This window comes from Myotis myotis, unplaced genomic scaffold (assembly GCF_014108235.1).
Source record: "Myotis myotis isolate mMyoMyo1 unplaced genomic scaffold, mMyoMyo1.p scaffold_m19_p_5, whole genome shotgun sequence".
Classification (NCBI taxonomy): Eukaryota; Metazoa; Chordata; class Mammalia; order Chiroptera; family Vespertilionidae; genus Myotis; species Myotis myotis.
The window spans coordinates 96146474-96172394 of NW_023416357.1; the positions used below are offsets into that span (position 1 = coordinate 96146474).

General features: G+C 46.5%; 1 protein-coding gene across 5 annotated transcripts in view; it reads left to right on the top strand.

The window, feature by feature from the left end:
- The first annotated feature begins 6775 nt into the window (after positions 1-6775).
- Positions 6776-25921, top strand: part of USP7 (ubiquitin specific peptidase 7) — a 66653-nt gene continuing 47507 nt past the window's right edge. For 4 of the 5 annotated variants that reach the window (XM_036310408.1, XM_036310406.1, XM_036310411.1 and 1 more), the window contains exon 1: positions 6776-6929. In XM_036310408.1, coding sequence (XP_036166301.1) covers positions 6851-6929 — 79 coding nt within the window. In that variant the 5' untranslated portion in view covers positions 6776-6850. The remainder of the gene's footprint in view (positions 6930-25921) is intronic. The other variant, XM_036310407.1, reaches the window with a different exon arrangement.

Below are 25921 nucleotides of genomic sequence, written 5' to 3' on the forward strand. Positions count from 1 at the left end.
TTGTAACTATCAGACATTTTAGAGGCCAGAGTGCTTTGTTCACTGGGGGTGGGGAGGTGGTGCCAGACATCAGCAAAGTGACTCTGATGGAAAAAGGGACAAAGGAAGTGTCCAATGGTGCCTGCTCTGGCCGAACCTGGGGAGCCCAATGTACCCAACAAGGCAACCAAGGAAAATGGTAATAGGGTGGTGGTCTCAGAGAAGGGCCACCTGAATTCTCTACCACCAACCCACTCTGAACCCCTGGGTAACTGCTCTCCTCTTGGGGTCTGGGCCTTTCAGCTCCAAGGTCCCCTGTAGCTTTAAGGCAGGACAGCAGGGGTCAACAAACCTTCTATAAAGGGCCAGATAATTATTTTTGGTTTTGCAAGCCATACACCTCTGGTCTCTGTTGTAGCTACTCAACTCTGCCTTTGGAGTGGAAGCAGCCATAGACAATGCATAAATGAATGAAGGCTGTGTTCCAATAAAACTTTATTTTTATTTTTTTAATATATTTTTTTATTTTATTGATATTTAGAGAGAGAGGAAGGGAGAGGGAGAGGGAGATAGAAACATCAATGATGAGAGAGAATCATTGATTGCCTGCCTTCTGCACACCCCGCACTGGCCTTTGAGTCCCCAACCAGGGCATGTGCCCTGACTGGGAATCGAACCGTGACCTCCTGGTTCATAGGTCCACGCTCAACCGCTGAGCTACGCCAGCTGAGCTGAATAATATTCCATGCGGTCTAGGTCGGCTGCATTTTTTTGTCCATTCATCTGCCCGTTGGCTGTTTCGGCGATTGAGATTAGTGCTGCTGTGAACATTTGTGTACAAGTTTTTGTTTGAGACCCTGTTTCCAATTCCGTTGGGTATGTAGCCAGGAAACCCCTGGCTACTTTTACCTCCGAGGCCTGAGCACCTCTTCTCGGTGCCTCAGTTACCTCACCTGTAAAGACGGTTCACGACAGCTTATTGCACAGGGTTGGGGAGAGGATGAAACGAGTTCATGTTGAGCTTTTGGAACGTGCCTAGCACAAGGAAGCACTAGCAATTACTGCTCTCACTGGCTGTGAGGATGAAGCAAAACACCCACAGAGAGCATGTTACCTGGCTCTGTGAGTAGTTACCTATTATTTGGTTTACAATTCCTGCTGATAGAATTCTGTCAAGAATGTATGTGATGTGGCAAACTTCTAGGCTAATATTGGCCAATTAAAAATACAGAATGGATGTCTTTTAAGCAAAGGGTAGTTCCTAAAGAAGATTTTGCGTGATTCCAGAGCAATGCTGCTGAAAGATGGCCTGTATTTGTTTTCCAGCTAATGTGGATAAGAAAATAGTGTAAGGCAGTTGTGAAATGATGGGATTCCTGATGCATGCTTTCAATGGCAGAGGGGCATTTCACATTTGGGGTTTACAGTGGGTATAAATCTCATTAATATTCTATTGCAATATATGGACCCAGACTGCATGGGTTCAAATCTGGGCCTTTTTTTTTTTTTAACAAGCTTGTGTGATCTTGAGCTAGTTATTTCGCCTGGAGACTGTGCCTCAGTGACCTCATCCATAAAATGGAGATAAGAGCAGCTGCCTCATAGGGTTGTTGGTGAGAATTAAATGAATTAATATGCAAAGTGCTTTAAAAAGCCCCTGGCTCACCCTATCCGGTTTGGCTCAGTGGATAGAGCGTCGGCCTGCGGACTGAAAGGTCCCAGGTTCGATTCTGGTCAAGGCATGTACACCTTGGTTGCGGGCACATCCCCAGTAGGGGGTGTGCAGGGGGCAGCTGATCGATGTTTCTCTCTCATTGATGTTTCTAACTCTCTATCCCTCTCTCTTCCTCTCTGTAAAAATCAATAAAATACATTAAAAAAAAAAAAGGTTTATCCTGCCGAGACCGGTTTGGCTCAGTGGATAGAGCGTCGGCCTGCGGACTGAAGGGTCCCGGGTTCGATTCCGGTCGGGGGCATGTACCTGGGTTGTGGGCATATCCCCAGTGGGGGATGTGCAGGAGGCAGCTGGTCGATGTTTCTCTCTCATCGATGTTTCTAACTCTCTATCTCTCTCCCTTCCTCTCTGTAAAAAATCAATAAAATATATTAAAAAAAAAAAAAAGATTTATCCTTAAAAAAGAAGAAAAGCCCCTGGCTCACTACCAGCTCTGTTTAACTGAGCAATTCAATTGGTGTGTGTGTGTGTGTGTGTGTGTGTGTGTGTGTGTGTGTGTTTCTAAAACCACACAGTTGAAAAGATCCCACTGTTCCATATTCTTACCCTTTTAAAATGGTCTGATTAAGCCTGGCCAGGTAGCTCAGTTGGTTACAGTGTCATCACAGTATGATAAGGCTGTGGATTCAACCTAGGATCCAGGCACACAAAAATCAACTGATAAATGAATAAAGAAGTGGAATAACAAATTGATCTCTTTCTCTCTCTTTCCCTTCCTTTCTCTTTGAGATCAATAAGTTAAAATAAAAAGGCCTGACCAAGGAAAGTGGGTAATAGTTTGACAAATTTTCCTGAAAACCAAAAAAAAGGAAAAGAAGACACCCTTGGCTGCTCATGTTCTCAACACCTCTCATTACTGCATCTTTGTATTTAAAATTTGAGTCAATCCAGTCACGCCACCAAAGCATCTTTTGTGAGTTTTAAGAAAAAAATAAACAAGACCCAGCATCTGTACCCATACCTGGGCAACCATGAGCAGTCATTGTAGCAAAATACTTGCATTAGCATTTTGCCATCTCACAGCTGGGAAGGATGTTGGTAAAATGACTTTGTTTAGTTACCCGATGCCTATTTTTGCCATTCATCTAACAATAGTCCCTGGCACATAGGTACTCCACCTATAGACAGTTTTTAAAAAGTAATATATATATATATGTGTGTGTATATATATATATATATATAATTGATTTCAGAAAGGAAGGGAGAGGGGGAGAGAGATAGAAACATCAATGATGAGAGAGAATCATTGATGGCCTGCCTCCTGCATGCCCCACAATCCAAGCATATGCCCCGACCAAGAATCGAACCATGACCTCCTGGTTCATAGGTCAATGCTCAACCACTGAGCCACGCCAGCTGGGCCACCTATGAGCAATTTTGAGTGAAAGGGTGGTGGGTCAGAAACTGGGGGCTGAGGTCTCATCTCATTCTGCCCTTGCTCTTACAATAACCATTTCACCACCTCTGGATTGTGAAGTATTTCCATAAAGTTTCAGCATTTCATATGCTTTCCACAATAGTCCCTTTAGGTAGAAACTTTCCTCCCCATTTCCCTGATAGGAAAGTTAAGTCTGATAAGAGGTTAAATCAAGCCCTAACCGGTTTGGCTCAGTGGATAGAGCGTTGGCCTGCGGACTGAAGGCTTCCGGGTTCGATTCCGGTCAAGGGCATGTACCTTGGTTGCAGGCACATCCCCAGTAGGGAGTGTGCAGGAGGCAGCTGATTGATGTTTCTCTCTCATCGATGTTTCTAACTCTCTATCTCTATCCCTTCCTCTCTGTAAAAAATCAATAAAATATATTAAAAAAAAAAAAAGAGGTTAAATCAATTCCCAAGTACACGTTTGCAGAACTCCCACCTGGATCATCTGGTTCTGAATCCTGAAGCCCCTTGTCCTCCCAAACTGCTTCCAGCAGCATGGCCTTGGCAAATGCCTGATCTCAAACCCAAATCCTTCTCTAAACTTGTGGTTGGGGTTTTAGGTCATCTATCCAGGTATGGATTATCTAAGAATTTAAATGACGTGGTGGAGGTGGTGGGAAATACCTGCTAATGCCCATTTCTTCTCTGATACTTCCATGAAATTGTTTCAGACCGAGTAACATAACTTCCAGGTAAATATTTTGGTTCTCAAGAAGAAAAACCAGCCCTCTGTTTATGCCAAGTCATAGCGCGGGCCCTGGGAGGAGCAAAATATGTTTTGCTGTGAGAGTAATGATAGGGTAGCCCCTCCCTACACTTGACTGACTCGACTTAATGACAAGTCAGCTGCTCCAGCAGTTCCTGTCTTCCCGGTTTTTTGTTTTCCCTCATCTCTGGATTCTGAACCAGGGAAGGGGGTGTAAAATTATATAAAAATTGGCAGTGATCAGAAACGGCGTCCTCAGTCGTCTCCCTCTTTGGAACTCTCCAGGTCCCTTGTAGCATCTTGGCGTTAAGCCTCCCAGGAAGCCGGTGTTGCTCAGCCAATTCACATCTTCTGTGGAGTTCTTCAACACCACCGCGGCCCCCCCCCCCCCCCCGCCCCCTTCTGAGTGTAAATGGGCCTTATGGCTAATGCAGACCTAATTCTACAAGGGGAAGGAGAAAAACAGCCTAGTGCAGCCCTCTGGAATAATCGAGAGGTGCCAGTTTTGCTTTTCTAGTGACTGTTGTGGCCTAGAAATGAACTCTATGCCCAAGCCAAAAAATCGGAGAGCAATGCTTGACTCCAAGTCTAGGTGCAAGTCCAGCAAATTCTATCGGCCAACTTACCTAAACCTGTCCTCGATTTTCCATCTCCACCACCCTAGTCCAATCCACCCCCATCTCTTGTCTAGACTCTGTTCTTTCTCACTCATTCTTTTTCTTTGCAACATACCCTTTTTAAAAATGAGTTTTATTGCCAATTTTATGCACTGTAAAATTCACCCATTTAAAGTGTTCAATAGTTTTTGGTATATTCACAGAGCTGTGCAACCATCAGCAGAATCAAATTTCAGGCAATTTTCATTAGCCCCCAAAAGAAATCCTCTGCCAACTCCCCAGCCCCCAATCTACTTTCCATCTCTATATAAATTGATTCTGGACATTTTGTGTAATTGGAATCATATACTACGTGGCATTTTGCTTCTGGCTTTTTTCACTCAGCACAGTGTTTTCAAGGCTCTTCCACTTGCAGCTTCTGTCAGGACCTCATTTCTTAAAAATATATTTTTATTGATTTCACAGGGCAAGGGAGAGGGAGAGAGATAGAAACATCAATGATGAGAGAATCACTGATCAGCTGCTTCCCGCACACCCCCTACTGGGGTTCAAGACTGACCAGGAATTGAACCAAACCAGGATCTCCTGGTTCATAGGTCCACCCTCAGCCACTGAACCACACGACCAGGCAAAGCCTCATATTTTATTGCCAAACTAGAGGCCCAATGCACAAAAATCGTGCAAGGGGCTTGGCCCCCCAGCCCACCTTGGCCTTGGCTCTCGCAGCCCTGGCTTTGTCCAGAAGGTCGCCCGGAAGGATGTCTGGTCTAATTAACATATTACGCTTTTATTATATAGGTTAGTATTTCCTTGTATGGGTATGCAACGTGTGATTATCCATCATGCAAGGTATCCTTCTCATCCTCATATTTTTTTGTTGTCCCACTTTTTTATGCATTCACTGTATGTGCCCTGACGGGGGATGGAATTCACAATCTTGGAGTGTGTGTCGGGGGAGAGGTGCCGGCCAGGGCCATTTCCTGGCCATGTTCAATGTAAAACGACATCCTCACGGTGGGAGACGGCGCTCAGATGCACAGGTGTGCAGGGACGCATTTCCCTTCCCGCGCTCCCTTAGCTGCCTTGGTTACCCTGGAAGGGTTGAAGCCAGATCGCGGTCTCCACCGGAGGAGACAGCAGGGCGAGTACCTCCAGGATTGAGGACGTTCTGCGGGAATCTAGCCGGACGGGGCTGACAGGCGGGACAAACTCCTGCCCATGGAGAGCTCTTCGGGCTGGTTCGAGGGACTCCGTTTTCTGGGTCGGACCAGGGTGAGAAAATGAGTTCTCACGTGAGGTCTCCGGTGAGTGGATCGCAGGTCGGATAAGGGCGCCCAATACCAAGCGCAGCTGCTCGCAGCGTGGACCCGCGCCCGGCTCCGGCCGGGTCTGGGCCGGCCGTGCACGGACACAGCAGCTACCGCCCGGGTCTCTCCGGGTGATCGCATCCCGGGACGGGGCAGATCCTGGGGAGGCACCCACCGAGGGCGGGGGGGTTGGCTGTGCGCATCGGCGCGTCCAGGGCCCCAGCCGACCTCGGGGCTCAGGGGCAGGGACCGAAGCGGGGACCGGGGAGAGGCCGGGGGCCGGGCTGCCAGGGGGCGCGGCGCTGCGGCCGGGAGGCGGCGGCTGCGGGCGGGCCCCGCCTCCCCGCTCCGCCTCCTGCTCCGCCCTCCGGCCCGGCGTCGCCCGCCCGCCCGCTGGCTTTCCTCGCTTGCTGCTCGCTCGCTCGCTCTCGGGCCCCCATGCGGATGTGACATTTCAGGCCGCCGCCATTTTGAGAACCCGCCGAGCCGAGCCGAGCCGCCGGGCGCCGCGTCCGCTCCGCAGCCCCGCCGCCGCCGAGGAGGCCGAGGCCGCAGCGCCCCGAGCGCGGCCGGCCCGTCGCCCGCCCGCGCCGCCGCCGCCGCCGCTCCCGCCGGGCCCAGGCCCCGCAGGCCCGCCGCGCAGGCCAGGCCTCCCGCCCGCCGCGCCCGGCCCGAGGCGGGGCTGAGTCCGCGGCCCCCGCCCGGCCGCCCTCCGCCCCCGGCCGGCCCGCAGCCCCGCAGCCCCGGCCCCGGCGGCGGGAGGCGGGCCCCGCGGCGGCCGCAGCAGCGGCGGCGGCGGCGGCCCCTGCGAGCGACGAGGCCGCCCGGCCCGGCCCGCCGGCCGTCCGCCCGCCTCGGCGCCGAGATTGGGCGAATCGCGAGCAAGTACGTGCGCGTCTCCCTGCCGCCGCCGCCGCCGCCGCCGCCCGCCGCCGGCCTCCCCGGGGCCGCCGACGACGACGCGCGGGAGGAGGAGGAGGAGGCCGCCCCGCCGCCGCCGCCGCCGCCCGGGCTCGCCGCCCCCCGCCCGCCGGGCCCGCAGCCTGGGCCACCGGCCGCAGGCGAGGCCCAGGCCGCGGCCGACATGAACCACCAGCAGCAGCAGCAGCAGCAGAAAGCGGGCGAGCAGCAGCTGAGCGAGCCCGAGGACATGGAGATGGAAGGTGAGGCCCGCGGGCGGCGGCGGGGGCCGGGCGCCTTCCATTGTGGCCGGGGGGAGCCGCGGGAGCCACGCGGGGGGCTCGCCATCTTTAAAGCAGGCCCGCGGCGGCCCGGCCGGCCCGGCTGCACCGTCATGCGGCCGCTCATTGTCCGGGCCCGGCCGGCGGCCTCCGGGCACAAAGCGCTCCCTCCGATTTGTAAATGAGGGCGCCCGGGCCGCGCGGGGACGCGGGCGTTCTCTCGCTGCTGGGCGGCCTCCCGCCGCCCGGGGAGGGGAGCGAGCGGGGCTCCCGGGACCGGCCTCCCCTGGTCGGGCGTCTCCGGGGCCCGCTGGGCTGGCCCGGTTCTGGCCGGCAACCCGGGAACCCCTCTCCGTGGACGCGGGGCTGGCCGGCACCTGCTCCTCCCGCGCGCTCCCCCGGAGAGCCCACGGGCTTGGCGACCGTCTCCCCGATCGCCGTGGATCAGCACTTGCCAGCGTCGGGCTTCATTTTGAAACACCTGCCAGGAGCGCAGATGTTGTCAGCCTGTGGGCTGGCTCCGAGCTGGGAGCCAGGTGCTCTTGGTTTCTAAGTTGCCTGCTTTTCGGGGGGGGGGGGGCGGGGGAGCGTGGCCCCCCGACTGTGTGCCGTGCAGTCCGCATCCGGCCAGGTGTGTGTGTGAAACTCCGCGGATGCCCCGCCACATTTGGCTACCTCCATCCGCATCCAACCTTACTCGGAAGGTAATTTAATTTCCTGCCCGTGTGGCAGCAGTTTTCCGAGGTACGGCACTTGGCGATGCGAGGGCTTCTTGGTTAGGTTTGTAAAGGCACTGGGAGGGAGAGCGCTTTCTTGAATTTTACCTGGTTGAGCAGAGCTGGTCATTGGAAGGCATCTTTGATTTCTCGTGGTGCCAGGTACTTAAGAGGGTAAAGGCAGAGTTGTCTTCATTAAAAGACAGTTTCCCATACACCTGGCGGAGTCAGCCTGGCAGGAACCGGGCATTGAGTGTTTTGTTCTCGCTGGCTTTTAGCAAGAGATTTTGAGTTGCATAAATGAATGGAGGCCCTAAGGAAGCTGGGAAAAGAAGCATTTATCATATGCATGGGCCGCACGTGTGGGGTGCTGTGCACTGGTTGGTGGAAGTCCTTTCCATGATTGGTATTCCCCTGTGAAGAATAACTTACTGCCAGTATACTGGGTGTTGACTGAAAAACTGGCCTGCCAGACTGCAGAAGGCCAAGTGGTGGAGGTGCCTGCAGAAAGCACTTCCCAGTGGTACTTAGCGTAGCGGGAATGGGGGCCCGCGGAGCGGAGTCCCCGCAAGGACTGGCTTATTTCACTTGGCCCCAGCAAGCAGCCACTTTGCAGAGCTTTTGGCAAGTGTGATTCAAGCGGCTAGTGAAGGAAGACATCGCCGGGAGAATTTTGTCTATTCCTTTGATGCTACCTAGCAAAAAGGATGCTTTTCATTTTGTTTTTTAGGATATTACCCCGTCAGGACCAAATCAGGGCTAGTTTATAGATTTTCCATCTATGTTGCCTTACCTATGTTCAAGTGTTACTGAATGCTGGTGACAGTGAATAAACATGGACATCACTGAAGTCTATTTCTGGTACAGAACTGTGCTCTTTGGGGGAACTGTAAGAAACTTGTTTCTCTTGAGTGGGCCTCTGTCCCAGATTCATCATCCAGAAGGTACCTTTTCTTTGTCAGGCTTGTGATTGACACCCTTAGCGCACCCACAGGTGTGTGGTTTAAAAAGCCGCCTATGTATTAAGCAGTCTATTTCTGCTTTTCTTAGCCTTCCCCTTCTTCCAGTGTGGTGCTAGGTTTATGTTATAGTTTAGGATTGGGAAGAGTGAAAGAATCCTATTAAAAAGCCAGCAGGGTGGGATTTAGTTCCTATCAAGTCTGGTTGGCTCCATATGTCAGGCTGTGGTAGTGACTTGCACCTGTTTAGCATCTTTGCCTTAATTCCAATAGAATTAACAGCTGGAATCTCAGGGTTCTGATCAGCTTGAAGCTTTGTCAGTGAGCATCTTGCCTGCCCCTCCTGGCAGGGGTGGTTTCAAATTAGACGGGGAGACTAGATTGGTGGGTTGTTTTTTTCCTATAAAGAGGTCAGTGTTAGTTTGCTGTCTGTCCTCCTGCTCCCCTTTATTGGGGTTGAATTTGCTCCTGACTGAACTCTGCACAGTCCTTGCATAGCTGCTGGAGAATGACAGTGCCCTGGATGAGTTATGGTAAAAAAGCCTTGTTTTGAGCAGTTAGGAAAGTTACGAAGGGTGAAGGCAGAGTTGGGAAAGGTGGGGAACATGGAATTTCATTGGGGTTGGGACCACAGGCTTCCTGTAAGGCCCGAAGCAACCAATCTCACGTTTTCAAGTTGGGGGCATTTAGAACTGTGGAGGTGGTGTTGTGTTGTTAGGTCTGGCCAGGATTGAATGTTCTTGGCAGTTGACTCTAACTCAGAGGCAATGCGCGCTGAGAGGCTGAAAGAATGACTCGCACAGGCTTCTGCCCTGTGAGTACTTTGGGGAGGTGATAATCTGGTCTGTGTTATGCCCTGTCAACAGGAAGTTTTCCCAAGGCCTTGCTTCTGCTGTATAGACTGGCCAGCACCAATGTAAATATCCTCATGTTTGTTCCCTGGTGTTTCTTCTGCCCTTGTGAGCAGTCTCTGTTTCAGAGTGTAACCTCTGAGTGGACAGTTCGGTTTGACTTTCGTGGAGCACTCAGACCACTGCTATGAGGGACACCAAGCTTCAAGCGAAATCAGTGAGTCAGTCAGCTGCAGTTTCTGAAAAGAATTGACCACTGTCTTCCATGTTTTTAGTTTGGGGGGGTGGGCGCCACAACAGCAGTGGGTTTTTTTTCTTTTCAAACTTGTGTGGGTAGATGGAGTTTCAAGTTACTTTTCTGCTCAAGCAGGTTTGGGAGTAGAAAGTGAGTTCTGTTGAACACATGTACCTAGATAAGCCCAATTAATGCATTTTATTATATCTAAAAGGTTTCCTTTTCAACTAGCATTGTAACAAGACAAATAATAAGAATATTGACTTTCTCCTCACATTTGCTTGGTATGGTAAAAAACTATGCAAAGCTACAAAGTGAACATCAATTCGGAGAACTCAAAAGAAATATAGAAGAAATGAAATTAGGCCGAACCTAGAAACATAATCTGATGTGAGCCTGTCCATTTTTGAACATATTGGAAGTTACTGTTGCAGGCATCAGCCTTATTCTTTCCAGGTGCTGATTTTGATTTGGTTATCTGTAAACAAATAAAAAGTTGATACGGCAAATATGGGAAGAAAGTATATACTTTTCCTCCTCCATTTATTTATTTTTTGAATCAGTGTTGTGGGAAGAGGCCACTGAAAACTCATGGTGGGGCTGTGGGGTGACTTGAGAGTACAGGTTTAGGGCTGAGCCTGAGTTTGAATGTAGACTTTGCCATTTAACTGTTCTGTGGCCTCATATACACTGCTTAAGCTCTTGGTGCCTCAGTTTCTTCGTCCTTGAAAAGGAGTCAATTCTATCTTGCAAGATTGTGAGGGAGGAAACACAAAGCACAGGCAAAGTGCCAGGCACAGAGTTGGGAGCACAGGTGATGTGTAGTCGGTGGTAATGCTGTGCTGGTTGAACCTTTGCACCTGAGGAAGGATAAAGTTTGCCAAATCCAGGTGGCATGAGTTGGTTTTTGGAGGTATGCAAAAATGTCCTATGGTAATTATATCCTAATGTGGATCAGGAAGAAAACATAACCAGCTTCAATCTAAGCAACACTTTATGAAATTTGGGACTTGATGTACCTAAATAGGTATTTAAGGCCAATGGTATAAATATTTTAAGAAAGATTAAATGGGTAGCCCAGCCGGCATGGCTCAGTGGTTGAGCATTGACCTATGAACCAGGAGGTCAGTTTGATTGCCAGTCAGGGCACGTGCCCGGGTTGCGGGCTCGATCCCCAGTGTGGGGCGTTCAGGAGGCAGCTGATCAATAATTCTCTGTCATCATTGATGTTTCTCTCTCCCGTCCTCTCTGAAATCAATAAAAATATATTTTAAAAAATTAAATGGGTAATAGAGATGATGAGTGGATGTTTATTGTGACACTGGTACTGCAGTTTGGTCAGCTCCATAGCCTTCGCCATTCTTGTTCTTGCACTAGTGTTAGATCATCTAATGGGAGTTTGAGCATCAGGTTGTAGCAGGGATGCCAGGTCACCAAGCATCCAGACTTTGGGAGTTGGCCTTGAACTCTCTCTGGATACCCATATCCTGTTACCAAGCTCTTTTGATTTTCCAGCTGCCACCCTAAAGCAAGGTCCCTGTTGCCTCATGCCGGGACTTTGCAATAGCCTTCTTACTGGTCTCGGCTTCCACCCTTCCTGATTCCCACACAGCTATGAAAACGGACTGCCCACAGGACTGCCCAGCCCTGCCACTGTCCTGCTTTTATTTTATTTATTTACTAGTATTTATTTATTTTCACTGCCCTGCTTTAAAAAGGACTCAGGTGTGCTGCCTTCCCTGTGTAGAGGCTAAGTCACACAACCCAATCTAGGCCATCGGAGTCCTCAGGATGGCCTCAGCCTGCTCTGTGCTTCAGGCTCCCAGCAGGCACACATTTGTGTTGATGGAGTACAGCTCCAGGTTCTGGATCTCACAGGAGCGTAGATGGTGATGTGACAGCTTCTCTTTCTGGAATGCATAGGGCAGATACCCCAGGAAAGAGGTTCAAAACCCATTCAGATGCCACCTTTTTCCTAAACCTTTCTGGTCACCTCCGCCACTTTTGTTGCCAACCTTTTGCCCCATGTGCTACCTGTGAGGTTGCCACTTGTGTTCCCATCTTCCTCACTGTTGGATTATTTGTGCTGAAGGTGACTGTCTTATGTTCCTGTTTTGTAAATGTACTGTGGAAGCTACTTCTTCAGAAAACAGCAATTCTAAGGCTAAAGGTACCTGACTGGCTGGCAAGGTGGCCTGTGAAAGAGTGCCGAAGCCATAAACCAATATTGCTTTGATAGCTGCAAACTCAGTTTTATCGCTTTTAACGGAACTTGCTTCAAATGACATTTTTCATCCTTTTGGAAAGCTTGTTTTCCAGATAAGGACATTGATAGATCTTCATAAATTACTGAAGGTTTCTTTTGAATATTTTCAAATTTGTTTTTATTGCTGTTCCTGGTTTTTGGGTGAGCAGTAGGTAGCCTGGTTCTTCTCAATTTCCAAAGCAATGCAATTTTAATTTGGAGACCAAGAGTTGTAACAAGGTATTTATTTCGTGACATGTATTGTGACAGTGTTCAGTGTTAGATGTCACCTGCTTCATAAACTTATTGTTCTGAAATAATTTGAACTTCGGAAAGTTGGAGGAAGCAGGATTTTAAGTGTCATGTGTAGGCCAGAAAGTTAGTTATGCCATTTTTCTAGTGGGTTAACACATGCCTTGGCTAATGAGAAGTCACATGTGTTGAAATTTTCTTGAAGAGAAGCAGGCTTACTTCTGAGGGTTGGTGATTTAAGTTTGGAAGTTGGGAATCGAGGTAATTAGAATGTTTCCCAAGCAGGGAAATATACCAACCTGGGCAAGAGCCAACTGCTTCCAGAACTTGATGACACATTGAATGTGGGACTAGCAAGAAAGAGGGGCCTCTGGGAGAACACACCCTGAGAAATAGCGTCACTGTCTGCGTTGTTGGGTGGACAAGAGCTGGGAGTAGAAGACCACACTGGGGTTATAATGATGATGGCTCACTGCCCTCACTAGGCTATGCAAATGTCATATTGTAGCCAGTTAGCTCTTGGTAAACCATTGAGGTGTGGGGACCACTGTTGTGAGGTCACAGCTATTAATATTCACAGAGATGCCCACATATCCTTTCAAGGAGCCCAAGTTACTGATTGACAGGAGCTTTATCTTACTAAATGTTTGAAATATGAGTGAATATTGTCTGAGTCTCTAAGTGGTAGGTCCTTTTTCTTTTTGGGTCACTGAGAATCTAAAAGCTGTGGAGAAGGAGACCTCCTGTGTGACCACAACCGTTCTACCGGATTTTCCTGCCTGGCATAGAATATTCGAAACCCAGGTCCTCCCTCGGTTTTGATTTCATGCCAGTGACTAAATTAGTTTTCTGACATCCTAACACTGGGAAGGCAGTGTCCTGTGTTATGTACCAGCCTCCAGAATATCGACCAGGGGAAGGTCTAGGTATCGCAATAAGTTGTTCAACTGGCCTCTGGTTTGGAAACGGGTTGTAGTATGCGTTTGTTAGGATGACCTGTATTGCAGAGCAAGCTCACACCCAGGGTGTAGCCACAGGAGTCTAGGTGGTAATTTCACTTCTCTTGGCTGTCCCTCTTGCCACCCTACTCCTGGGACTTTCAGAAAGTTGAGAGGAGCATTTCCAAAGGAAACCATGTGGCATTGCTCTAATGCAGCTGAGCAGACCCTGCCACTCTGGCCCCTTATAAAAAAGCCCCTTGTAAAAGGCATATGGGCCATTTACCTAGAGTTGCAAATACATTTCATCAATATGACTTCAGAGAATGAATTATTTCAAGACTCTTAATTGACCCTGTGCAATTGCTGTTTTATTTTTTTAAATTTTTATAAGAGTTTATTTGAACCAAACTGGTGACAGTGCTAGGAAGCAAGATCTCAGATGTTTCCTGCATTTGCTGGAAGCACATGGTATCCTGGCCAGTAGCGCAGTTGGTTGAAGCGTAGTCCTGACCGCCAGGGTTGTAGGATTGATACTCAGTCTGGGCACATACAGGAATCAACCAGTGAGTGAGTGCATGGATGAGTGGAACAGCAAGTTGATGTTTCTCTCTCTCCCTCTCTCTCTCTCCCCCTCTCTCTTTGCCTCCCTCCTTCCCTATTTCCCTCTCTTTTTCTCTCTGCCTTAAAAAAAATCAATTAAAAAAACACAACAAGCACATGTTAACACTCCTTAACATGTTTACATAGTTCAGCTCCTTTTAAAATGTAGGGTAGGTAATTTTGAAGTGCTTGCTTCTTAAGGTTAGTAGTTTATATAAGCTTGGATGAGAAATTATTCAATCAAATAAACTGTGAAGTCGTTAGAAACATCCCATAGCCCAGATCATTGTTTTAGAACCATCATAGATACTTGTTGGAATTCTCCCCAAGAATCTCAGCCTTTTTGTCTTATGTCTTGAACTTGTGAGGACTTGGAGGGTGAACAGAAAGGGGCTGGAGTGCCTGATGTGCAGAGTGCCCTCAGAAGTAGCTGGAGGAGTGAGGGTTGCTGTGGCTCTTTGTAAGCGCCAGCCTTTGGGCTCTCCCTCCCTGTCAAGCCTGGGAGCAGTGGTGGCCCATGGCTGCTTCTCCTGGTTGGTGTAGTGTGGTGTGTCTACCCTAGCCCGAAGAAGTCCTCACTTCTCTGAAGCACTCCAGGTCTCCTGCTACTGGTACTGGTGGGAACAAACTGAGGTTGTTTTCCTACTTTAGGTCAATCTTTGTCCAGAAAGCTACTTGTTTTCATATGGGGGCATGGGGAGATACATGTGTGAGAAGACTCTTAAGGGTTTATTATACTCTGCAGTGTGGTAGCACCAGCCACATGGCGGTGATTTTTAAGTTTAAAATAAAATTTAAAATCTTATTACTCAAGTGATTAATTGCTTTTACCTGTTCAGTGATTATACACATTGGTGAACAGTGCAGATGAACCTGTCCCTCAATGAAGAATGCTAGTATGTTATGGCCAGCGCTGGTGTGGCTGGCTCCTTGGCTTGAAGGTGTTCTGGTAGTAGTAGTGTGACATTGAATGATAGAAAGTGTTCCAGTGTGTCCTGGAAAAGTAACATTAAAATGAGTAAAAGCATTGGAAACTTATGGATAAGTAGTTCCTGGGCAAACCCGTTATTTAGAGCTTGGCTTCTCCAGTTACTTGTGGTACAGTACCAGGTTCTTTCCTTTAACTGCCAGTCCATTGTGGACAATTTCTAAATTGTGTTTTATAGAAATTCAGTGCAAACAAATTACTCAACAAGTAAAATAGAATAGACATACAGAATACAAGCCCTAATTTATTATTAAAATTCAACAAAGGTAAAGTTTCAACAGTTATATTTAGAGCAAACAGGAAGAAAGGAAAGTATTGCATAAACTGTACATGTTTGTTGAAAGTATGTGTATAGGCCAGCCGTGGGCAAACTAGGGCCCGCGGGCCGGATCCGGCCCGTTTGAAATGAATAAAACTAAAAAAAAAAAAGACCGTACCCTTTTATGTAATGATGTTTACTTTGAATTTATATTAGTTCACACAAACATTCCATCCATGCTTTTGTTCCGGCCCTCCGGTCCAGTTTAAGAACCCATTGTGGCCATCGAGTCAAAAAGTTTGCCCACCCCTGGTATAGGCCATTAATATAAAGACACACTATCACAGTTCCCTATATTAGAAGCCTACAGGCACACTTTGAAGAATGTGGGTTACACGAATAGTTTTTGAAGCAACAATCTTGCGTCCTGCTTGGATGGACAACATCCTTGCTTCTCAGGGAGGATGATATTTATTCAGACTGCTTCTTTGTTTTACTGATAGATGGGCGAATCCTATGTACCCAGTGCTACAGAGGTAGCAATGAGAATGGGAAAGATCTTTAAAGAGATTTTCCAAAATTTATCTGTAGACAGCTTCGACTGTAGCTTACCAACTTAAAGCTAGCCGGTGTGGTTCAGTGGTTGAGCATCGACCCATGAATCAAGAGATCACTGGTTCACTTCCTGATCAGGGTATATGTGGGCTCAATCTCCATCCAGGTAGGGAGCATGCAGGAGGCAGCCAATGATGTTTCTATTTCTCTATCCCTCTTCCTTTCTCTCTCAAATCAATAAAAACACGTATTTTGTAAAAAGAAATTATCTTCCATTGAAAGAAATGGATTCTGGGTTGTATCTACTTTTGGGTTGCAGTTAACAAGCTAACCCTAAAGCCTGTCAGGCTGTAATGTGATCCTATGTGACATGTGCCACACAAGTTCGACAACACCCCAACTAACCCCAACAGGCCCATGCTTGGCTATTGCAGCAAAGTTAGATTGCTAAAAAGTGCCTGTGCTTGCTCTTTTTGACGGGTCCACAAAGGGCCACCCAGAGCGTCTTGTTTTTAGCCCCACCCCTTTTGCTTTCTGCTTTTCATGTGGATCAGGGATCATTGCTCCTGACTCTTTGCACCCTAGTGCCGTGGTCGGCAAACTTCGGCTCTTTGGCCCCTTGAGTGGGCTCTTCCTAAGCCTTAGGAGTACCTAAGTTAATAACAATGTACCTACTTAAATAGTTTAAGTTTAAGAAATTTGGCTCTCAAAAGAAATTTCAGTCGTTGTACTGTTGATATTTGGCTCTGTTGACTAATGAGTTTGCTGACCACTGCCCTAGTGGCTGCAGAGCTGACTTTGCTGTGGTGCTCAGAGCCTGTTGCAGGGCTTTCGTTTATCAAACACACTTGTGAAAGCCCTGTTGACTGGCCTGGCCTTGATAGCATGGAGTGCAGACACGTGCAGGGGAGAGAGACCTCAGGGAAGGACTTTCATGGAATGGTGCAGAGGAGGTGGCTGTGCCACAGGGCTGGCCTGTTTTGGGGACGGGATGGGTGAGTGAAGGATTCACAGCTGAGTTTGGAAAGAGGGAAGGGCTGGATTGGTCAGAGGCTGGAGGTATAGAACAGTGGTTCTCAACCTTGGCTGCACATTAGAATCACCTGGGAATCTTTTTAAAATCCTGATTTCTGGGCCTCATCCTCCGGACATTCTGTTTCTTTGTTACTAATGTTGTGGCCCCACCCCATAACAAAGAAACAGAATTTCCGGAGGATGAGGCCCAGAATCAGGATTTTAAAAAGATTCCCAGGTGATTCTAATGTGCAGCCAAGGTTGAGAACCACTGGGATAGAATAACAGGATGGGATAGGAACCTTAGAGTCTCTGACTCAGCGGTTGCCAACCGGTGGTCCGGTCGCCAACCGGTGGTCCATGAGGTCCGAAAGGTTGCTGCTCTGATTAGAGGTGTGATTAAGTTAAAGGGAGATTATTCAGCATTATCCAAGTGGGCCCACTATAATCAGAAGTCCTTACACATGAAAGAGGGAGGTAGGAGTGTCAGAGTGGTGTGGTATGAGAAGACCATTGCTGGCTTTGAAAGATGGAAGGGGAGCTACAAAATGCAGATGGTCTCCAGAAGCTGGAGAAAGCAAGGAAACAGATTTTCTCTTTAGCCTCCAAAAGGGACATGCCTTTCTGACCCCTCAAATTTAGCCCAGTGAGCCTCTTTTCCAGACTTCTGACCTCTAGAACTGTAAAAGAATAGGTGGGTGTTGTTAAAGCTACCAAGTTGTGGTAATTTGTTCCAGCAGCAATTGGAAATTCATACAGGATCTAAGGAGATGGGAAAGAAGCAGCAGATGGGTGCCCAATAAGTGTAGCTGGCCTTGAACTTTAGAGACTGCAGAGAGGCTCAATGAGTACGAGGGAACTAACCCTCACTCTGCCAGGACATGTGAGGTGGCCTGTACCTGTACTAACTCCTTTGCTCCTTACTACAACACTGAAATAGATGCAGCAGCATCCCTGTTTTGTAGAAGAACAGAACAAGGCATTGAGCAAGTTACTTTCCTCAGGGGCAGTGATGGGATGAGCACCCACACATTTTGGCTTCACAGCCATTTGCGTTTTAATGATCATAAAGAGAGAGGGAGGGAGAGGGAGAGAGAAACATCTATGTAAGAGGGAAACACCTGTCGGTTGCCTCCTGTACGCATCCCAATGGGATGGAATCCGAAACCTGGCTATGTGCCCCAACCCAGAATCGAACCTGCGACCCTTTGGTGCACAGGATGACATTAGCCAGGGCAGTCAATTGCAGCCTTCTCCTATATTTCTTCCCTCACCACCTCGTACTGGTATGCTGTAGTTAGGCTTCCTAGTCTGAACGTTTTTGTGTGGTTCACCACATGCTTTGAATATAGAAAGTAGCTCATGCCCGGCTGATGTGGCTAAGTGGTTGAGTGTTGACCTATGAACCAGGAGGTCATGGTTCAATTCCTGGTCAGGGCACTGCCTGGGTTGCTAGCTTGATCCCCAGTAGGAGGCAGCTAATCAGTGATTCTCTCTCATCATTCATGTTTCTTTTTCTTTTTTTAAATATATTTTATTGGTTTTTTTACAGAGAGGAAGGGAGAGGGATAGAGAGTTAGAAACATCGATGAGAGAGAAACATCGATCAGCTGCCTCCTGCACACCCCCCACTGGGGACATGCCCGCAACCAAGGTACATGCCCTTGACTGGAATCGAACCTGGGACCCTTTGGTCCGCAGGCCGACGCTCTATCCACTGAGCCAAACCGGTCAGGGCTCATCATTCATGTTTCTATCTTACTCTCCCTCCCTCTCTGATATCAATAAAGATATATTTTTAGAGAGAGAAAAAATCGGCTGGGGCCACCCCTACACACCCTTACAGTTCAGCGAGTGAAATAGGGTGGCAAAAGACAGAACAAAATAGTATGAGTTTTTAAAGGTAGATGACTGACTCCTCCCTCCTTTGAGAATTGCAGTAACTGAATCAGGTGTTCAGTAACAGGATCCTGAGTTTGAAGTGAATCATCCCTAAAGCAAACCAGCCGGGGCTCTGGGTATAATGGAGAAGGCCCAAGTCTTGTCAGCTGATGCTCAGGGCACAAGTATGCTACATTTCAGAGTACCCAATTCTGTGGACCTACAGCAGCGGTTCTCAACCTGTAGGTCGTGACCCTTTTGGTGGTCAAACGACCCTTTCACAGGGGTCGCCTAAGACCATCCTGCATATCAGATATTTACATTATGATTCATAACAGTAGCAACATTACAGTTATGAAGTAGCAACGAAAATAATTTTATGGTTGGGTTACAACATGAGGAACTGTATTTAAAGGGCCAGAAGGTTGAGAACCACTGACCTACAGGGTTAGCTGGGGAAGCACCTTAATCCAAGATGCAGACCTCTACTGAGGTCCTGTCCCCAGAGCAGCATTACAGATGAGCAGGTCCACACAGATCGCACGAACCTGGCCGCTCTCCCCTCTCCATGGGCCACCGTCTGTTTTGAAGCCCTGACCAGCTGCTCTTTCCTTCTCTTTTCTAAATCACATAGTTTCTTTCTTAGGACAGCGGCTTTCAGAAGGTGGAAAGAACACTGGGTCAGAGGCACAGAGCTCCGGGCTGCCTCACCTGGGTAGGGGTTGAAAGGAATGAGGTGACTTCAGAGGCTAGTCTCCTTGCCTCACTAACCTCCAGCTGGCTGTGTGGTATTGCTTTTGTGGCATATTTTGAATGTTTTCCTTTGGGGCTTTTCCTGATGGAATTTTAAAACAGGATATCCATCTTCATAGGTAACTTTGGGAAGCATATTTAGTTTGTAAAGTGATTGCAGCAGTCAAAAACTGTAGAAAAGCAGTTTTAAATATACAGAAAGCCTCACTTGGTTTGATATCAGCCTTTGCCTGTTAAGTCACTGATTGAAGAAAGCTTAAATAAATGTGGCCTTTGCTCTTAGTTTTTCTGAATGTCCCTTCTGTTCTCAGAATGCAGTGTAGGACCCATCTCTCTAGAAGTGTGTGAGCAACGAGAGATCTCAAGTTTCTGTGATTTCCTCTGAAAGAATACCTTTTTTGGACTGGACATTGCATCAGATGGGTGTTTTCAGTTGTTGTGCAGATAGATTTAGGATATTTATTGGCTATCAATTATGTGTGAGTTTCTGCAGAGAAAGATACGAAGATGGCCTCAAGGAACTGGGCCAGAAGCGAAATGTCCCCAGAATGAGTGTTAGCACCAACAGATAATTGCCAATGTGTTGAGCAGTGGGCTGGCAAAGTTGAGACCTTCAAAGGAATTGATTTGGGGGATGTTTGGAGAGGATGCAAATAAGTGAGGCAATCCTTGGACCTCATCGTGGGGAACAGAATTGCATATGAATTTTGAGGTGACTAGTTCAGCTTCAAGACACATGGCAGCCAGCTGCACAGCTTCTGTCTTAGCAATGCAAGTTAGTGACAGGTGGTTGTTGCTTCCTTCAGCACTCTTAGTTCACCGGGACTGTGGTCCCTGCGGATTTAAGTCTTGAGGATTATTCTAAAGTTTGTTATTGATTACCTTGGGAATGGAGAATATGAGGAGAGGGAGAATTAATTACTGCAAATCTAAATGCTTTCTGTTATGGCCAGTATTAACACCTAATTTCTCTTTTGATGAAATTCAGTCCTATCTTTTTTTGTTGTTTGTTTGTTTGTTTTAAGAAGCCCTTTATTTTTCTTAAAATACGGTTTTCATGCCTTAACCGGTTTGGCTCAGTGGATAGAGCCTCGGCCTGCGGACTCAACGGTCCCAGGTTCGATTCCGGTCAAGGGCATGTACCTTGGTTGCGGGCACATCCCCAGTAGGGGGCGTGCAGGAGGCAGCTGATTGATGTTTCTCTCTCATCGATGTTTGTAACTCAGGGGTGGGCAAACTTTTTGACTCGAGGGCCACAATGGGTTCTCAAACTGGACCGGAGGGCCGGAACAAAAGCATGGATGGAGTGTTTGTGTGAACTAATATAAATTCAAAGTAAACATCATTACATAAAAGGGTACGGTCTTTTTTTTTTTTTTTTTTTTTAGTTTTATTCATTTTAAGCGGGCCGTAGTTTGCCCACGGCTGTTCTAACTCTATCCCTCTCCCTTCCTCTCTGTAAAAAGTCAATAAAATATATTTAAAAAAAAATACTGTTTTCATTTTGGGTCTGTCAATATTAGAGGGCACTTGGTTGTATGATTTTGTTTTAGGGCAGAAAGTGTTTATTATGCCCCCAACTCTACAGGTGAAGAAACCCAGGCTCTGAAGGATGAAGTGATTTCTAGACCTGGATGATTAGATTTATTTTATTGAACTGTAAGTAAAATTAATAGTTCCTCAGTCTCAATAGCCATACTTCAGGGGCTTAGTAGCCACATGTGACTTGAGGCTTCTAGATAGGACAGCACAGCTGTAGAGCATCCACAAGGTCACAGAGAGTTGTGTTGCCAGTGCTGCTCTAGACCCAGCCTGTGAACTTCAGGCTCGGGCTTTTGCCTTGTTTAGAATAATGAAAAACCAAGCATTTCCTTCTGTAATAAGCTAGGAAGAAGGTTCCCCGAACAGGCTCAGCATATTGCATACTTGCTGGCCATCTGGCAATCACTGAATCTCTGCTTCAGGCTCAGGCATGGGTGTGTTTCAAAGATGTAGAAATGATAAGAGATGTCTTTGCTTAAGGAAAGTCAGCAGGTTATATATAGACTAGAGGCCCAGTGCATGACATTCGTGCACTGGGGGGGGGGGGGTGTCCCTCAGCCCAGCCTGTGCCCTCTCACAGTCCGGGACCCCTCGGGGGATGTCTACCTGAGGCTTAGCTGGCAGGCAGACATATCCTGAGGGGTCCTCAGTGCTGCCATGGAGGCAGGAGAGGCTCACCAGCCATGAGCCTGCTGGTGAGCCCGGCTTCTGGCTCAGCATAGCGCCCCCTGGTGGTCAGTGTGCATCATTGTGACTGGTAGTTCCACCGTTTGGTCAATTTGCATATTATGTAGGATGGGTCATGTGCATACATAATTAATGCAGGAGGGGTGAAGAGGTAGGGTTTTGGAAGTTGAGAAGAGAGATCATGATAGGCTGTAGGGAAGCTGGAAGGTTTGGTGAAATGGTACTTGCAGTGGGTTGTAAAGAATGGTTAGGATTTGAGTTCAGGGGAATTTGAGATAAGACTGCCAGAGGCAAGACTTAGGGGTAGATGAAAATAGAGGTATCTTACGATGTGTTTCCTGGGCATATCTATTATGTTGTAATTAACACATTGGGTTGTATTCCTTTGCTTTTCTCTCCCCCATCTTGGGTCTAGGTCAGAAGTGCCAATACTTGAGCCAAGGTCATTTTCTACCCTTGAACAGTAGTTGGTCCTCAGAACCAAATAATCAAATGCATTGTGTTTTTATATTTTAGTTTCTATCAGACTGGAACATTCCACAGTGTTAAATGCCAATTAACCTTAATTTTACCCACTTCAGTACCAGTTAAAAAGGGTTAGATTTGCATCTGCCGTTCTATGTCTTTCTGGTAAAATGTTAATCTGTAAGATATTAAAAAATAGCAACTTATATTGAGATATAATTCACATAATAATTCACCCATTTAAAGTGTATAATTCAGTGGTTTGTTTGTTTTTTTATTATGTTCACAGTTTTATTAAAACAATAAAAATTGGAACCTTTTCATTACCCCAGAAAGAAATCTTGTAGTCCTTCAGTCACTGCCTGTCTTTCCCTAACCCCATCAGTGTTTCATTCCTTTATTGCAAAATAGTATTTCATCTGTGGAACCTCACCATATTGGATCAGAAAATAGGCCTTATTCAGTATTTTTAAAAGGGACTTTTTAAAATGTGTGATTATGAGTGTGCTTCACCACTAAATTAACTGGATGGTATAAGATGAGGGTGTAAGTGTCCATTGAGGGTCCAATCAGAGCAGCAGAGTAGCAGTAGAGAAGGATAAAGGAACTTACAGTGGGGCCTTGACTTATGAGTGTCCCGACTAACGAGTTTTTTGAGATACCAGCTGTCTCAGCAGATTTTTTGCATTGAGTTGATAGAGTAATTTGAGTTAACGAGCTCCTTAATGAGCTCCTTAACGAGCTGGTCTCAGAACGAATTAAACTCGTAAGTCAAGGCCCCACTGTACTAGATTTTTACCATGCACAGCTGTGGGAGCTGCCAACGGTCCATGGAGTCTGGGTCTGGAGCTGAAGTTTGTAAGACATGCAGTCTGCAGGGGAAGAACTGGGTACCCATAGATCTCTCAAAGCTAAGGGCCCACAGGGCAGAGAAACCCGAGGCATAAAGGAATGTGGGGCTTCTTTACTCTTAATCCTCAGATTGCTAGTAGGATGTCTCCTCTAAGTGGGGACTCTGCAGGGAGAGGCTTGGAATTCCAATTGACTAAAGGGACACACTACAAATCTACTAGTCAGTCTGATCTTTGCACTACAAAAATTTTTGTTGTCAGGATCCTGTTACAGGAACCCCAAAGAGATTTTGGGTAGGTGGGTTATATAATTATTTGCCATATTAAAAGTTCAGACTAAGACCGATCATTTTATTTAAAGATTATATACCAATACATGAAGAACACAAAGAACACACTTAATAATTATTATTTTTAAATATATTTTATTTTTTACAGAGAGGAAGGGAGAGAGAGAGAGTTAGAAACATCGATGGGAGAGAAACATCGATCAGCCGCCTCCTGCACATCTCCTACTGGGGATGTGCCTGCAACCCAGGTACATGCTCTTGACCGGAATCGAACCTGGCACCTTTCAGTTCGCAGGCTGACGCTCTATCCACTGAGCCAAACCGGTTTCGGCTTAAATAATTATTTTTCAAACCAAAATTTAGTGAGGAATGGCATTATCTTTACATTGTTGAAAATATCTTTTTATTGTCTGCTTAATTGAAGACGACAGCTGGATCCTCATAGCTGCTTGTGGAAATGTAAAGAAAACACAGTCTTACAGAGGCACATAGAAGAGGGAGAGTACCTGAAAAGCCTTTTCAATAGTTGCAGCAGTTCTTTGCTGCTGCACCAAAGCTTGGTAGCTTCTTAAGGTTAATAGCAATGTGCAGTTTGAAACTGTGAATTAACTTTTCATGCTCTAATACATTAAAATTCATTGGTCTGTCTGATACTTTGAATGGATCTTTTCTAATACCATTCGTTCGGGTCATTTGGAAAAGACGGATTCACTGAGTTACACAGATCTTCTAAATATTGACATACTAGAGGCCTGGTGCATGAAATTTTTGCACGGATAGGGTCCCTAGGCCTGGCTGGCCGATCAGGGCCTTCTGGCTATTGGCCAGGGCCTTCCTTCCCTCTGCGCCGCCCCTTGGTGGTCAGCACACGTCATAGCAAGCAGTCGAACTCCTGAGGGGACACTGAATAGTAGCCTTTCATATATATATATGTAGATTTCTTTATTACAGTTACATTTTAGAAAATTGAGTGCAAGTGCCTAAAACATCACATTCATGTATGTGGCAGCCTTGTGCTGTTACCTGTTTCAGGACAGAATTGTAGTTCTAACTCCTGAAACCTTATTGGGACAGAGAGCAGTGACTTCTGTTTTGTATGTAAGAGCCTTAATACTCCATGGCAGAGTGGGTGAAGATAGTTGGGTTGTATTTGTGGCAGCCTAGTCATCCTCAGCAGGGTGGTGGCCACTTCTGTATCAGCTAATGCCATGGGGATGGGAAGCAGGCAGTGTTGGATGGTCCCTGTGATGGGGAAGTGGTGATCAGAATTTCCCCCCACTTAAAGGCGGTCCTGTTAAGATGAATAACAGGTATTTCATGAGCATTTAAGGAGAGAGCACAATATCAGATGTAATTTTTGATCTGATTATTTTGCTTTCTAATCCTTAATATTGGCCAACATTCCACTATTTTTATTGTTTGTCTCCCCCCCCTTTCCAATTGAAATGTTATAAAACAGCACACCTTTTTAAAAAAATGTTTTTAGTGATTTCAGAGAGGAAGGGTGAGGGAGAGAGAGAGAGAGAGAAACATCAATGATGAGAGAGAATCATTGATTGGCTGCCTTCTGCACACCCTGTACTGGGGATCAAGCCTGCAACTCGGGCATGTGCCCTTGAACAGAATCAAACCTGGGACCCTTGAGTCTGCAGGCCTGACACTGTATTCACCGAGCCAAACCAGCGAGGGCAACACACCTTGTTTTTATGTATTTGAGTTTATTCGAGCAGAGTATGTGTGTATTACTAAACTATTGTTTTAGTGGATATTTTCTTTCAGTTCTATTTTGACTTCCCGTTTTCCTTGCTCTTACAGGTTAATTTGCCATCCCTCTTTGAAGTATCTGTTCAGATATTGGGTTATTTTTTATTATCAAGTTTTGAGAATTTTTTATATATTTGGGATACAAGTTATTTGTGAGATGGGTGATTTGCTAGTATTTTCTCCCAGTCTGTACTTGGTCTGTCTATTCTCTTAACTGATTTTCTGGAGCAAAAATTTTCTGTTTCGATGAAATCTAGTCAGTCAAAATTTTCTTCTATGGATATTGCTTTTGTTATGTCTAAGGAATCTTTGCCCACTCTGTTTTCTTTGAAAGGTTTAGTTTTAAATTTTATATTTACACCTATGATCATTATGAGTTAATGTTTATTTAAGGTATGAGGTTGAGAGACTTTGTTTTGGCCTGTGGGTGTGCAGTTGTTCCTTTTCCACTGAACTGCTTATCCCTTTGTAAAAAATCAAACATTGTGCTTATGTAGGTCTGTTTTTGGACTCTTCTGTTTCATTGGTCTGTGTTCTTTGCTAATGCAATTCTGTCTTGATTGCTAAAGCTTTATGGTGAATTATAAAGTCAGGTAGTTTAATTCCTCAAACTGTGTCCTTAGTTTTCCAGGTCGTTTTACTTACTCCATTTCCTTTACTTTTCCTTATAAACTTTAGAATCAGCTTGTCTTTAGGTAGAAAAAATCCTGCTGGGATTTGATTGGAACTGTGTTTAGACATATATGTTAATTTGAAGAGAACTGATATCTTTACTGTGAGATTCCCAGTTTGTGAACACAATAACTCCTGTGCTAATGACATTACTTCTTGGTGTCCTGTTTTCACAGGGCAAACTGCGGCTCGCGAGCCACATGCGGCTCTTTGGCCCCTTGAGTGTGGCTCTTCCTCAGCCTTAGGAGTACCCTAATTAAGTTAATAACAATGTACCTACCTATATAGTTTAAGTTTAAAAAACTTGGCTCTCAAAAGAAATTTCAATCATTGTACTGTTGATATTTGGCTCTGTTGACTAATGAGTTTCCCGACCACTGGTCTAGTCCATCAGTGATGTTCAAGGTCTCCACTGGTTTGTGGACTGACCTCCCCCTCCTGGGAGTGGGGATGG